This window comes from Typopeltis vanoorti, chromosome 10 (genome assembly GCF_054136105.1).
Source record: "Typopeltis vanoorti isolate ZY-2024b chromosome 10, IOZ_Tvanoo_1.0, whole genome shotgun sequence".
Taxonomy (NCBI): domain Eukaryota; kingdom Metazoa; phylum Arthropoda; class Arachnida; order Uropygi; family Thelyphonidae; genus Typopeltis; species Typopeltis vanoorti.
Window position 1 is genome coordinate 3,573,348 of NC_143558.1, and position 15,147 is coordinate 3,588,494.

The 15,147-nt window shown below is 36.2% G+C and overlaps 1 protein-coding gene across 2 annotated transcripts in view; it reads right to left on the reverse strand.

Moving 5' to 3' along the window:
• LOC150102135 (5'-3' exonuclease PLD3-like) overlaps nt 1–15,147 on the reverse strand; it is a 217,721-nt gene that overhangs the window by 119,775 nt on the left and 82,799 nt on the right. For both annotated transcript variants that reach the window (XM_090398904.1, XM_090398903.1), the window contains exon 3: nt 2,443–2,623. In XM_090398904.1, the coding sequence (XP_090255030.1) occupies nt 2,443–2,623 (181 nt within the window). The remainder of the gene's footprint in view (nt 1–2,442; nt 2,624–15,147) is intronic.

Consider the following 15,147-nt stretch of genomic DNA (forward strand, 5'->3'; position numbering starts at 1 on the left):
AGGTTGGAATCGGGCATTCGGCAATCACAGTGCGATAATAGCGAGTCGGCAAGTCACTCAAGCAACTAAATAAAGTCTACAAGTTGAGAAGCAGTTAGCTAATAAGTTTCTGAATAATAAATTAAGCAACGGAAGATAGCTGAGTGACTACTGAATGACTAGCGATATTTTAGTTGAGATTTATTTTCAGGGCCGACCTTTCAAGGACACACTGAAACGTGAAGCATAGTAAGAAGTAACTAGAGAATAAATAGAGGCAACAGGGTTATGTTTAATGATAGCGGTGTTTAGAATTATAGTGCCTAAAGAATTATTTGAATGCTGGAGGAATGAACATCTGTATATATAAAACCCCAAGTTAAGGAATTATTGTGTATTGCCCTAATTCAAGAGTGATCAGTAGTGCTTCATACAAGAACATCTGATTATATGTATTGTGCCCATGAACTAATTCAGTTAATGCTTAGAAGATTTATTTTAATAAGTGCTGTTTATTGTTAAAAGTGTTTGCGGTTATAAAAAGTGTTTGTGTATAAATTGATGAAGATAGAAGATTATATTCGGTAAGATTATTCCAACCTTTAGTTTTCCTATATAGAGAAGTGTGTGAGTTTCATCCCAGAATTTCCTTATGTTAACAGTAACTATCGCGAAGATTAACTGAAGCGAAAATTTGAAAGTGTTTACTTGTAAAGCGGTGTCACTGAGATTTTATTGTATTTTGGAACTTAAGGAACTGTGAGAAGTCTGTAATATAGAGATAACAGATTTATCTTGTTAGAGTTTGTATGACTGTATTATCAGAAGAGCTGAAGTGTTTGTAGTATCTTAATTAGTGATTTGAACTCATGCGTATAATTGTGATCCTAAATTAAATGTTTGTTTTTGTTAATCACAAGTTGTATTTTGCCTGAATCTCTTTTACTGCACCATTCATAAAATATTCGAACCAAAGTGGGTAAATTAAGTAAGTCAAATATACTCTGCCAGTATATATAATATTGACACCTAAAAGGAGAGATAGTTGCGAGTTGGCTTATCTTCAATTCTTGAACTAATTCAGATATAAAGTGGCGCAGTCTTTAAATATAAATTTTCTTTATATTTCAACTTTAAATTAGATTAAAATTAGAAATCAACTAGCAACTATTTTTTTTTGGTTAAGAACATCGTAGTGACTAACATGTTGGATCCAAAGTAAGGATTGACAAGAAGTAGGATCCAATACATGCATGCTAAAGGATATTTCCCTTAAAATTCGCTACTTATAGCTACATGCACGATACGGGCAGACACAAATTTAACGAAGATAAAATTTGATTTTTAAGTCATGCGGTGAAAAAATATGAAAAGATAAAGGGTTACTGCAATTTGTAGACTGCGTTATATAAGTACCACATTATACGAGGGTTACCTGTACCAAGTTTTATACCCATCTCTATTTGCTCCAATTTATGCGTCCTGTCAAATACCTTGATGTACTATTTTAATGTTAACCCATACCATGATGTACTATTTTCTTTAACCGACCCAACTGTTACTATTACAGAAAACAATAGAATTACTAAGACAAGAACTTCACTTCACAAAATTATTCCTCCCACCAACAAAATATTATATTCCTATATACATAACCCATACCATAAGTCTTCAGTACTGGCCTTAATCAACTTTTCCAAACTCTCAAACACCACTCCTAAGATACTAACAAATCTTTAATTTGCAACACCTCTGTCTTGGAGCTTCCCTTATGTAATGGAACTACTGTGCCCTCTTTCTACTGCTCTGGAAGTCTGTCAGTGCTGAGATCATATTAAACAATCTAGTCAGAGGCACTACCAATTTTTTTGCACTTTCTTGAGAATATCTGATCTCTTGGCAGTATTTGCATGTAAATGTTGAGAATATTATAATATTCTCAGCATCAGGTACAAGGTTCTTTCCTCTGAAATTGAATTTTCTCCACCTGGATGACATGCCACAAAGTGATAACTCCTTAATTCAAATATGTTTTCTGCTACTATAACTTTATTCTTCCATTCATCTTTTTACTTGCTAAATGGCAAAACGATTCTTGTTTTTTGGCCTACCAGCCAATTTCCTCTCATAATCTGATTTTGCCCTCCCTACCATACTAATCAGCTTTCAAGGCAACTTGCATTGTTCATAATGATCGATTATCACATTTCTGCTCGTTAATTATTCAATGATAGACAGCTATTAAAACAAAAGAACAAACATAAAACAAACATATTTTTGCATTTGTGAAAACTATGATAATCAAATATGAAAAGATTCTGATAATTGGTGGAAAACATTATATGAATTATTTTGATTCAAAATGTTCGTATGAAATTATATATGTATGTGAAATGCACTTCATAAGATGAATCACATTTATCAATTCAAGGTTATTATTAATAATCTTGCACAAGCACAAACCTGCCAGTCTGAAGGATCAGGTACAATGTCCTTTCCTCTTAGTGTCCAATAAAACGATGCAATATCAATTGTCTCTCTTGCAGACCGTATCAAATTTTGCCAGCCTTCAAATGTTGATTGATGGCTTGGAGATCCTTTGTCATAAGTTAAATTTTGAGGAATGCTCTCTAAAAGGTTAATTCTGTAAATGAAATTAGCATACTTTTTTTTAAGAACACATGACTACCGTAACAATATTTGGATCAGAAAATTAATAAAAAACTATTAGTGGAATGCTATTCGTATAAAATGATGAAAGAAAAGATTGTATTGAAAAATTAAAAATTTATATCACATCTTTATAATTTTGAAAAAAGTACAACATAGTCTATTCATGCATATTTTTTTTTGTCTAATGATCTAGATGACAATAAATAAACAATGAATATATAACATGATTAAAATGCTTATTTAACAGTAAATGTTCCTCAACAGTGTCTACTAACTGTCAGAACCAATTACATCAAGTGTGGTTATCCAAAATATGATACAATATAAGGCACATTTTCATAATATAATGGGTATTGGAGGGATTGAAAATGTATGCACTTTTAGAGAAAAAAAGAAAAGCAGAATAAGTATAAAAACTTCAAAAAATATTACATATATCATAAAAAAAAAAAATAATGGAAAAGATGTTTTATGTTCAAAAAGTGCAGATGGATAGATATGAATCCAGGTATAATAAAAACTGTATCAAAAAGCATGGAAAGCCTGAAAGATATGTGATGGGTGACAATTTTCCCTATGTTATAGTTTAGAATGATGACATCCATTATTCATTAAATAAGCACAGTCTACATTCTACAGTCCAATTATATAATCAATTATCGATATAATCGATAGAGGTGAGAATAGGATAAGTGGAAGAGAGGGAATGAGTGTCAGATATAGGAATGATAGAAGAGGAAAGAATGAAAACAGCAGGAGAGAAGCAATCAGAGGAATGCAAGGGAGCACAGGGACTAGAGATAGAGTGATGTCAGGAAGGCAGGTAAGTAGGGGAGCACAGAGAGAAACTGTTACAAGAGAGAGAGTGAGGGATGCATGTGAGCAATCGAGGAATATGATGGTAAGAGGTGTAATGTATGAGGCCTCAATGATCCGTGGTGTTCATGATAGGATGCATGAGGAGAGTTTTCCAGGAGGAACAATAGAAAGTGTGGCTATGGCAATCAAGAGAGGTGAAAGGGTGGATGAGATGATTGTGATGGTGGGAACAAATGACTTGAGTAGTGGTGTAAATAGGGCTGCGAGAGATACGAGATTCTTGCTTGAGGCTGTCCAAAAGAAGACACAGAGAGGAAAGATAGTGTTGTGTTTCCTAGGCATGATAAGAAGAGCAGAAGAGCTGAGCAGAAGAGCGGTGATATTGAATGTCATAATAGCGAGAATGTGTCAGAAGAGAGGATTCGAATATGTGGATATTGGAGTGCATTTGAGAGCAAAGAGGAACTGTATGCAAGAGACCGCCTGCATTTGAATGAGAAAGAATGTAGGCATCTGGAGAGATTGCTGTTCTGAAAGAGTCAGTGTGTCCCAGTATGGATGGTAGCATGGGTGGCCTCTTGTGGGAATGGGTACTTGGGAGAAGGGGGACAACATCAGGTAACGCCGAGTCTAGAGAGGATAATGCTGGGTATAGAAACAATGGCATTTTTATTATACCAATGAAAGGAGTATTCGGAATAAGGGAGAGGAATTGGTGGCACTGATAGCATCAGCCTGGATAAAGATTATTGGGATCACAGAGACGTGGTTGACAGAAGAGGATATAATAACAGGAATAGAAGTTGCTGGGTACAGCATTTTTCGGCAGGATAGGAAGGGAAAGCGTGGTGGTGGAGACTTTGGAAGGCAGTGACACTAATGAGTTTGAAAGCATATTGTATGAGGTAGAGGTGGGCAAGACAGGATATTTAGTGGGGTGTTGCTACAGACCCAGGAGTACAGAGGGTGGGGACCAGGAAATGATTAGACAGTTGAGTTTGGCGAGTGCAAAAAGAATGATTGTTATGGGAGATTTTAACTACAGTAGTATAAACTGGGGAGAGGAAGATACATGAAACAATAAGGGAATGGAATTTCTAGAATTCTTGAGGGACTAATGTCTTAGGCAACATGTAACAGAGGGAACAAGAGTTTTGGATTTGGTTATAGCATCAGAAGAGCTGATAATAACTGAGATGACATCTCTCCCACCAGTTGGAGAGAGTGACCATAAGGTTTTGACTTGGAAAATGAACAGACATGCAGAAGTATCAAAGAGACGGGAACGCATGTGGAATTATAAAGCAGGTGATTATAATAGTCTTAGATGTCAACTTGGTGAAGTTTCGTGGAAGGAGTAATTGGAAGGCCTGGGTATCATTAGTGCTTGGGAAATTGTGAAGGAATATTTGTTAGCAGCAATGGTAAGCTGTATATCCATGAGTGAAGAAAAGGACACAATTTGGCATAAAGTGGATAACAAACAATTTTAAAAAGGAGCTACATGCGAAAAAGAGGCTATGGAAGAGATATAAAGAGACAGGTGAAGAGAATATGCATGAAGAATATAAGACACAGCCTAGAAGAGCGACTAGTATGGTAAGGAAGGCGAAACTGGAATATGAGAAAAGATTGGCCCTTAAATCCAAGGAAAATCCTAGGGAATTTTTTAGCTATGTGACCAGTAGGAGGAGAAATGATTTTGGAAGAATGACATTATGGGATAAAAAATGGGAATAGAGTGACTGATGCAGAGGACATAGTGAAATTGTTAAATGAACACTATATTGAAGTATTTCATCCTGGAGGAGTCAATTTGAATACTAGAGGGATAGAGCAGGTTCGAGGTTTAGAGGAGAGTGTGTTCCACATACTGAGTACTCTGGATGTTAGTAAAGCTGTGGGACTGGATAGTATTTCACCACAAGTTTTGAGAGAATGTGCTAAGGAACTGACAGTGCCCTTGACCTGGCTTTTCAACGAAAGTCTGGCTGCGGGAAAGGTGCCCATGGAATGGAAGGAAGGTAAGATAAGGGCGGTAGCAGACTGTAAGTGTCTAATTATAGGCCAGTTTGTGTGTCATCAGCAGTTAGTAAGATCTTGGAGAAAGTAGTGAGGGACCATATACAGCATTGGGCAGATGAGGGTAATGTTATCAGTGAGAGTCAACATGGATTTGTGAAGGGAGCTCTTGTTTTAGCAATATGCTAGCCTTTTATGATAAAGTTACAAGATGAGGGAAAGGCATATACTGCCGTTTTCCTAGACTTAGCAAAGGCATTTGACAGGGTGCCACATCATAAGCTGATATTCAAGTTGCAGCACATGGATCTGGATGTCAGATTGGTCAACTGGATTCAGGATTGGCTGTCCAATAGGTATCAGAGAGTTGTGTATGGTGGAGCAATATCAAAGAGGCAGAAGGTTACAAGTGGGGTTCCACAGGACTCAGTACTGGAACCTATATTGTTAAACCTTTATATCAATGACATTGTTCGTCGATTGCAAGGGGATGTTCGGTTGTTCGCAGATGATGTGAAGCTGGGAAGGGTTATTAGTAATAGTGCAGATGTGGTAGCCCTGCAAGAGGATTTGAATAAGCTAGATAGATGGGCAAATGAATGGGGGTGTCGGTTTAATGCAGCAAAATGTAAGGTCTTAAGGTTTGGGATACATCAATGGGACGCTGCATACTCTATGGGAAGAGGTCAACTGGAGGAAGTAGGAGAGACGAGAGATCTGGGTTTGATGATTGATAGAAACCTGAAATATAGGGGATATATTGCAAATGTAGTGAAGGTAATGCAGAGGATTGATGCAATAATGAGAAGGACACTGACCTGCAGAGATAAAGTGGTTATCATACCGTTGTATAAGACTCTGATCAGACCACACTTAGACTATTGTTCTCAGATCTGGTCCCCAGGATTTGAAGGGGATAAATTAACTGTGAAAGGGTACAAAGGGGGATAACAAAGATGGTGTCGGGACTGTACAATGTTATTTATGAGGATCGACTGAGGGAGTGTGGACTGAAGAGTTGGTGGATAGAAGAAGGAGGGGTGATATGATTGAGACTTTTAAACTGTTGAGAGGTGGTTACAGGGTTGACACAGGGGAGTTCTTTTGCTTGGTTGAACAGTGGGAAGGAGTCAAGACAAGGGGCCATCGCTGGAAGTTAAGAAAGGAAACTGTGAGGCAGAAGGGTTGTGTATGGTGGAGGGTGGTTGAACAATGGAATGCATTGCCTGATGGAGTGGTGAGAGCAAGAACGGTCAATGCATTTAAGGAGCGGTATGATAGACTGTGTTTCCTAGGAGGGACTTCCCTCGATGAGTCTTGATAGACTTATGTTTTTTTAGAAAGGACCTCCCATGACCCACGATGAGTCTTTTGACTCCATGGAGGCCTGAATAATAATAATAATATCATTTTCATTGGAGACTTCAATGTTCATAACTCAAACTAGCTGCCTTTTACATATCAAGCCGAAAGGATATTTCTTGTTAACCATAACAGCAAATATTAACATAAATTATCCATTTGCCAGGCCAGAAGACTGAATATTCCTTATTTTTCTCCAGACATCCTACACCATTTCTTCCTCAAAATAGGAATTTTGATAACCAGCTCTTCCTCAAAATTGAATTATCAAGAACACTTGATAATTCAATTTTCTATAAAATGACCTTCACTCAGCCAATTTCAGCCATGTCCTTTGGCACTACAACAGTTAGTTGGGAGGAACAATGATTTCTGTTTCTTTTCCATGGTTTGATTATTGTTTCCCCTCTCCTGATTCAAACTCTCCTCTGATTAAAATAATCTTGCTGAAATAAGAGCCTTTTACTTGACATTTCACACAAAACCCCTAACTGTTATCTGGGCCTCAATTCCCCAATAAATGTAAGAAAGTAGTATAAGATAAAAATTCAGAACATATTATGTGGCTGAAGTCAAAATCCCTGTGTTTTACACTCAGCTTAACACTATAGTCTGCAACATCTATTAAAAAACTATCAAGAAATGCAAAGTAGATTTCTTAAAATGAGATATTTTTTGCTTCAGAATTAAAATCCATCCTAGATGTACAGTATGACACAATAGCATAACCAATAACATGAAATCAAGCTTACATACAGCTGTCACAAAAAGAGGGAGAGAGAAAGTCAGGCATCAAATTATAATCCCATTGCCCCTCTTGGAAACAAAAGGTCATCAATAAAAGGATCATCCCGCCGTGGGCATGGACGTTTGCGATTGTCTGTGGAAAAAATAGTGGTGGTGGTTGGCGGTAGATGGCGTTGGTGTAGTTGCGTTCAATTGGTGGATTGTGAGTGGTGGAAGCAGAGTTGTAGAGTAGATGCCCTCCCTCGATGAGTCTTTGGACTCCTGGAGGTGACAAATAATAATAATAATAATAATAACTAATTTATTTACCACCTGGAGATCTACATGTTTTCTTTATCATAGCACATCTCCTAGCCAACCTTACTCAACGTTTGCTACACACACCATAGAATCATTTGAAGAAATTCATGTTGCTCATGGCATTTCTAGGGAATATGATCACTAGCACATAGATGTCTACCTACACGCTACCATTATTTGCTTTTGCATCCTCTACTCTATCTGTTGCAGTGCACATTTCCTCTAGCTATTCTTCTTCTTAAGTAGTATTTTCAATCTAGAGGTTACCTTCATGGCATGCCAGAGTGTCCCTCTTCCATTTTCCACCTCATAATAGCTCATTACCCATCCATTTCTTTAAATGATCAATCTAAGAAGTTCTTCTTGGTCTATCCAGAGGATCGTCTCCCCCTCTAATTTTCTCTCCAGTATTTCCACAGAAGTTTCCCCTGCTGATTCTCTTAATATGTGTTCTACCATCTTTCACTTTCTCTTTATGAGGTCTTCCACAAGCACTCTTTTTTCCCCATTAATTTCAATACCTCTTCATTTGATGCGTGTAGAAATTTCAGCCAAAAAAACAAGCATTATGTAAAATTACTGACACTGGGTTCTATTAGGCCATAATAGTACAGATGATTATACCAACTAGTTTCACCATATATGGTAGTGGCTTCTTCTGAGTTAGGAAGAACAAAAAAAACAACTAAAAAAACAGAAAACATGTGGAACATGGAAGCTGGCACAGGTCAGTCACTGTTTAGCAAGTGTGAATGATAGTTGGCAGTAAAGTTTGACATGCAGAAATATCTAATAAGCAACTTCCAATGAATATTCTAATAGAATCATTCCTTGGTTTTTGTGGAGTGTGCCTTGTGAGTGGATATCCATCGTAGATTTTTTGATGTTGCAAGAATTGAAGTTGTCCTTTTTGTGAAGCATGGAACACTTGTCCATAATATAATGGTGAGTATGGGAGAAGTGGAAAGCTAGGCCTGAGCTGTCTTCTCTATTGTTATTCACATCTCCAATATGCTCTTTTTGTTTTATTTCTACTTCTAGATGTTTGCCCTATGTAAAAAAGGCTACAAGAACATGGAATATAAACTTCAGGATGTTGGTTGAAAGTGTTGTGGTCCTTAGGTGAACATAAAGTTCGCATAGTCACAATGGGCTTGAAAGCTACTCTTATGTCATGAGATTTTAGGAGATGAGCGATTTTGAGAGAAAGTCTACAAGGGATGGAAACTGAGGTTCTATAGTAAACATCAGGAATTTGTTGTGGAACAGGAGCAGAGAATAGTACTCTTTGTACCATTTTCTTAGAATATACATTGCTTGCAAGTAGTTGAAATAGAGACTGTAATTCTTTCATTTATTCTTCATCTCCTATAATAGAAATTGCCCTTTTCTTGAGTGTATGTATAACACCCAATTTTTGTGATATATATGGTGCAATGAGGAGGAATGTAGGTAATGATCTGTATGAGTGGGTTTATGGTAAATGCTAAGAGAGATTCCTCCTTCTGCTTGTTTCAAAAAAAATTAAAACATCTAAGAAAGGTAATCTTCCTTCATTGTCAAGTTCCAAAGTGAATTTTATGATGGCAAGAGTTGATGGATGAAAAAAAAAAAAAAATTGTGCAATTCAGCAACACTGTATTTCCAGATAATAAATACATCATCTACATATCACTGTCAAAGCGAAGGATCTGTAGATGTGAGGAAATGTTTTTCAAAGTTTTGCATGAATAAATCAGCACATGGAGAAGACAAAAGGCTTCCCATTGCAAAGCCAGATAATAAATAGTAAATAGTTTGTAAATATAATTCTTATTTTAGTCTGTTTATTCCAAATGTCATTAATGATTTATTATTGCTACTTTTGCCTTAGCTATTCTTGATTTTAATAATCAAGAATAGTTAATCATTAATATCAAAAATAGCTTGATAATATCAAGCTATTCTTGATATTATTCGCTTATTTCTATTTATGAATAATGTAAAGTAATTCTCATGGAGAGAAAAAAATATGATCAAAACAGAGGCCTACAAATGGTTCGCTCATTTCCCTCACTCTAGCAAAATTCAATAATGTGCTTCAAATAGTAGCTGTTTTATAATGCAATCACTCTTACTATAAATTAAAGATGGTAAGAAATTATATTCTTAGTTTCGTCCTTTATCCAAGTATAACCAAAATTTGCACATGAAGTAACTTGATGATAGAGCAACTCTTATATGGAGGCTAATGACTTCACAGCAATCGCCTTAGTATCCCATAATGCAATGCACATATCCTTACAGACATGTATAATGCTATGCATTATGGGAAGGGCCACTACCCAGACAAGTTTTGCCCTTTATTAAAGTCTCATCAGTGGGAGCCAGACCCAGAAGTGATACCAAGTTTGAAGTAATGCAGAAGTCATATCTTGGTATATAAGTAGCCAAAAGCTGTCTCACATATTAAAATACTCTGGATTAAAGGTAGATGTTGAAAGTTTTTCCACTTGGTTATATTATAAATTAAAGATGCCAAGAAATTATACTCTTGGTTTCATCCTTTAACCACGTGTAACCAAAAAAAATTTTGCACATGAAGTAACTTCGCAACTCTTATATAGAGACTAATGACTTCACAACAATGGCCTCAGTATCCCATAATACAATGCAAATATCCTTACAGACATGTACAGCATGCTGTACATAAAGAATGAAACCAAGAATATAATTTCTTGGCATCTTTAATTTATAATATAACCAAGTGGAGAAGCTTTCAAAATCACTCTTGCTGTTCACAAGTGATGGACATGAATCCATGCTGGAGTTTTCTTGGAGAAAAAAATTATCTAGGGAAATGGGATTGAAATGCTAAACTCTAATTGACAAAACTAAATATATATAAAGTTGCCGTTTCTCTAATTCTAGCTAGGATATTTATTAATTCATTCACTATAACAAATTGTTGGAAAGTCTTGACCAAATCCCACACTATTCTAAGAGAAATTCACTATAGTAAAATCATTCTCTTTAGCCATCCATGTGGCATTTCCCACCACTGGGATGGTTTGTTATAAAGGAGAGTTTGTTCTCCACCTTATGAATTCACTATAGTAAAAGTTTACCATAAATTTCAATAATAAATGCACTACCAAAACATGCGTAATATAAAACACAGTGTCACTAATAAAGTCATTTATTAGTAACACTGTGTCTAGAAAGCAACCAACATTTTGAAGAAGTTAGATACAGCTAAATGACTTCACTTACTCCTTATAAGGGAAAAAAAGGCATTAGCAGAATTTAAGGATTGATTAAATGACATTTTCAATCTGGAGTTTGAAACTGTTATCAAGGGATATTACTTACTATATACCAGAAAGGAAAGAATGAAAACTTACTGAAGATAATGCATGAGGATTCCATTAAACTTACAGCTGCTGATTTATATCAGGTAATAGAATGGAAAACTTTTCAAGATACAAAATTTGACAGGAAATATTCAGTTGTTTGCTGCTGATGCTAAACTGGGAAGAGCAATGGTAAATGAGCATGATGCAGTGATCCTGCAGGAAAACTTAAATAGACTAACTATAGAAACACGTGTACCAATGTAAAAATTAAAGTTATTATGCATATATTTCTTCTTATGTATCACAAGACATCATCATTAGTACAAACAGCAAACAACACCAAGGAATTGAATAAAGGAATAGTAGAGCACGTGTTAAATTGGAATCCCTCTATGTATACAGTCATGTGTTCATGGGTTAAAACCATTGGGCTGAAAATAAATTAAAATAGATTAGTGAAAAATAAAATATAAGAGATTACAAATTTAATACAGTTGAGGATAACAATTTCCCACACGTTTGGATTAGTGAAGTGGTCATTACGATTGAGGTTGGCTAGTGTTTCTATTCCATGTTGTGCCAAACCAGATTTGTGAGGTTTGATAAGCCAGATGTGGTCTTGATGTTCAGAGATATGTTTATTGACAGATCTTCCAGTTTGTCCATATTAAGACAAGTTGCATGAACATGGTACACAACTAAATTACCTATGGACAAATGAGTTATTAACTTATCTGGTCATCTCCTAACTGAATATGAACAGAATGTACTAGCACGGGGCTATTACAAATGTATTCCCTATTTGGAGTTTGTGCACAACATTGAAAAGTACATCTGTCTAGTAATGAAGACAATGGATTACATTTTGAAGTAGCCAAGGTGATCTATGATGCACAACAATCAGAACTGAATATCTCATCATCAGACTGAAATCCTTAAAACAAAATAACAACAGTTATCACTAAAGCTGACAAGAGGAATACCACTGTGGACTTAGAAGCCATACCATACGATTCAAAAATGAAATTATCTTTTCATGATTGCAATACATATTCCCAGCTTAATACTGATCCTACCAAAAGTCAACTCAAAAAACTCAACAAATTATTGGATAAAACAACATCCGTAGATCAAGAAACCATCAAAGACTCAGAACATACTATGCAAGACCCCTAGAATACACTGCTTTGAAAGAAGCCAACGGACAACACAGGGTGACAACAAAGTGTGTTGACATGAATGTCAACACACTTGACTAGTGTGTTGACATTCATGTCCATAAGCCATGCAGTTACAGCAGCCTTATGATACGGTGATTGCCTTGCTGAAAGAGATAATGGTCAGTTCCATAGAAATGCCACAAAGTAGGAAGCATTTCATTGTCCAGAATGTTCAGATACCTCTCAGAGTTCAATGTTCGTGGCACCACAAACAGAGATCTGAGGTCAAACCAGAAAAAACAAGACCATACCATCACACCACCACCACCTCCAAATTTCATAGTTGGGGTTATGCACTTTGATAAGAGATATTTACCAGCATCTGCCACATCCATCCATCTGATCAGTAGAGGGTGTAATTCGTTGTTCTATAACACAGCTTTCCAAGCAACTATGTCCCACTGTACATGCTCTTTGCACAATCGAAGACGACCCTGTATGTTGGTTCAGGTAATGTGAGCTTGCATATAGTGGTCATATGATGGACATCCATGTCTGAATGTTTTTGGGCAGATTTGTGTTCCAATCAATGCCTGGAAGTCTGCATTCAATGTGTCAGCTGACGAATGGCAGTTTTTACATATTACCCTTCACAGCACCCTATGGTCACGTTTGGTGAGTGTGGTGGGTTGTTCACTGCAGGTAGCACTTGCAGTTGACTCCTTGTACTTCCATCTCAGTAGGGTATCACTGATTGTTGACCTGGGATGGCCAAATTTGTCAACAATTTGCCAAACAGATAGGCCTGTCAAAATGCCTCTTTCAAACTCCATCAGTTTCCTTCTTACAGTCATTTCATGCAGACATAATTGCACAGACTTGGGAGCTTCATATTCCTCCAATTTATGCTAGCTACAAATATGTGACTCATTACATTGCACGATGCACCTTGTCTGTGGGGATGTCTGTTGACTTCTTTTCAAGCAGTATATATGGCTCACAAAAATTACATAAAAGCAACTGTCCACTTAGACCTATTATGGATTCTGTATGTAGTCCCACAGATAAAATATCAAGATTTCTGTCTAACCTTCTCACCCTCATTGGTCACTCAGTTGCTTCGATAAAAATCTCCACAGAATTTATTACAAGAATAAAAGACAGTGATATTTGTGAAGAAAGAGACAATATCTCTTTCTTCAAGAGATATTGTCAAAAGGTAAAATATATAAACAAGAAGAAGGAACTGCAAAGAGCTCACCCCATCACTTAACCTAGCCAACTTTTATCTTTAATGCCTAGAAGAAAGAACCTTCTAGGCTCAAAACCAGCAATTTGACTGCAGTACATTGATGACATCTTTGCAGTATGGAGTCACAAAGAACCAGAACTCCACTCATTTCTATAAAAAAATCAATATTGTACAACCTCTTATTAAGTTCACACTAGAAAAATAATCATCAAAAGGTATTTCCTGTGTTTTTCCCCTATGCCTAATAGGCTTTAAATTACCAAAGGAATTCTAAAATTAAAAAATTACTAAGAAAAATTATGGTGTACTTCATACTGTATATGGGTATTCATGACTTATTTTTCATATTAACAACACCACAAACACTTTTATCAACAAAGATGTTTTATTAACGCTTATATTTCGCTGATTTTCAACTCAGCATCATCAGAGCACAACACACACGTAATATAAGCGTTAAAAAAACATCTTTGTTGATAAAAGTGTTTGTGGTGTTGTTAATACCGTGAAAAATAAGTCATGAATAACCATCAACACCTAAGCTTATCTGTTAGATTACTGTATATGGGTGATGATGCAATGAATAGTTGTGAAGGCAAGTGTAGCACAAAGGAAATAAACACTGCCATGTGTGTGATGACAATGTGGCCATGTTCATATTTGCTCCAAGTAAAACATACCACTTGCATATAATGAAATCGTATGTATTATTCCCTTTATGTCTTGCCTATCCACCTAAAATTGGTTTATGGTGAACCAGAGCAAGCAACTAACTTCCTGTTTGGGCCTGTTGAAATTTATTTTTTAATGAGCAGCCAGTCAATTGAATAATCAAATTACACTAATCATTATCTTGCATTCTGGAGCGAATGAAATTCACAGGTCTAGAACTAGAGGTTTCTGAATCAAAGCAGTGAAAACAGTGCATTCTAAAATGACAATATCAGGACAGATGAAAGCATGCAGCAATCGCTATTCGTTATTGAATGAAAGCAGATCCATAGGAAGAGAATAGATGACTACTGTTAGATAATGGGTGCACAAATCTCTACCTGGTTTGATGGTAGGAAAAAAAACTGCTACCTTTGTAAGAGACTGGCTAACTTGCCTCTATTTGAAAAGCCCTTAAAAAGATTCTTCCCATCCTAGATGATATTCAAACTTTGAGCACAGTCTCTACCACTTCAACACTGTCTTCACTGTTGCACAGGACAGTCAATGTATTCAGTGAGCAATGCATCAGCATCTTCAACCTTATCAGAATGAAATCACGATTAGCTCAAGTGTGGGAGAAAATAGCTCAATGGCAGGTGAGCAAGAGTTATGAGTTAAGAAAGCTTGATGTTAATCTTAACATCAGACAATAGATAATAATTAACTAATAGACAATAGTTAATAAGTCTTGCAACAGACCAGTCCTTAAGGAGTGGAAGGAAGATAAAATTGTTCCACTTTGCAAAGGCTGACAAGATTGAAGCTACAAATTACAGTAAAACTG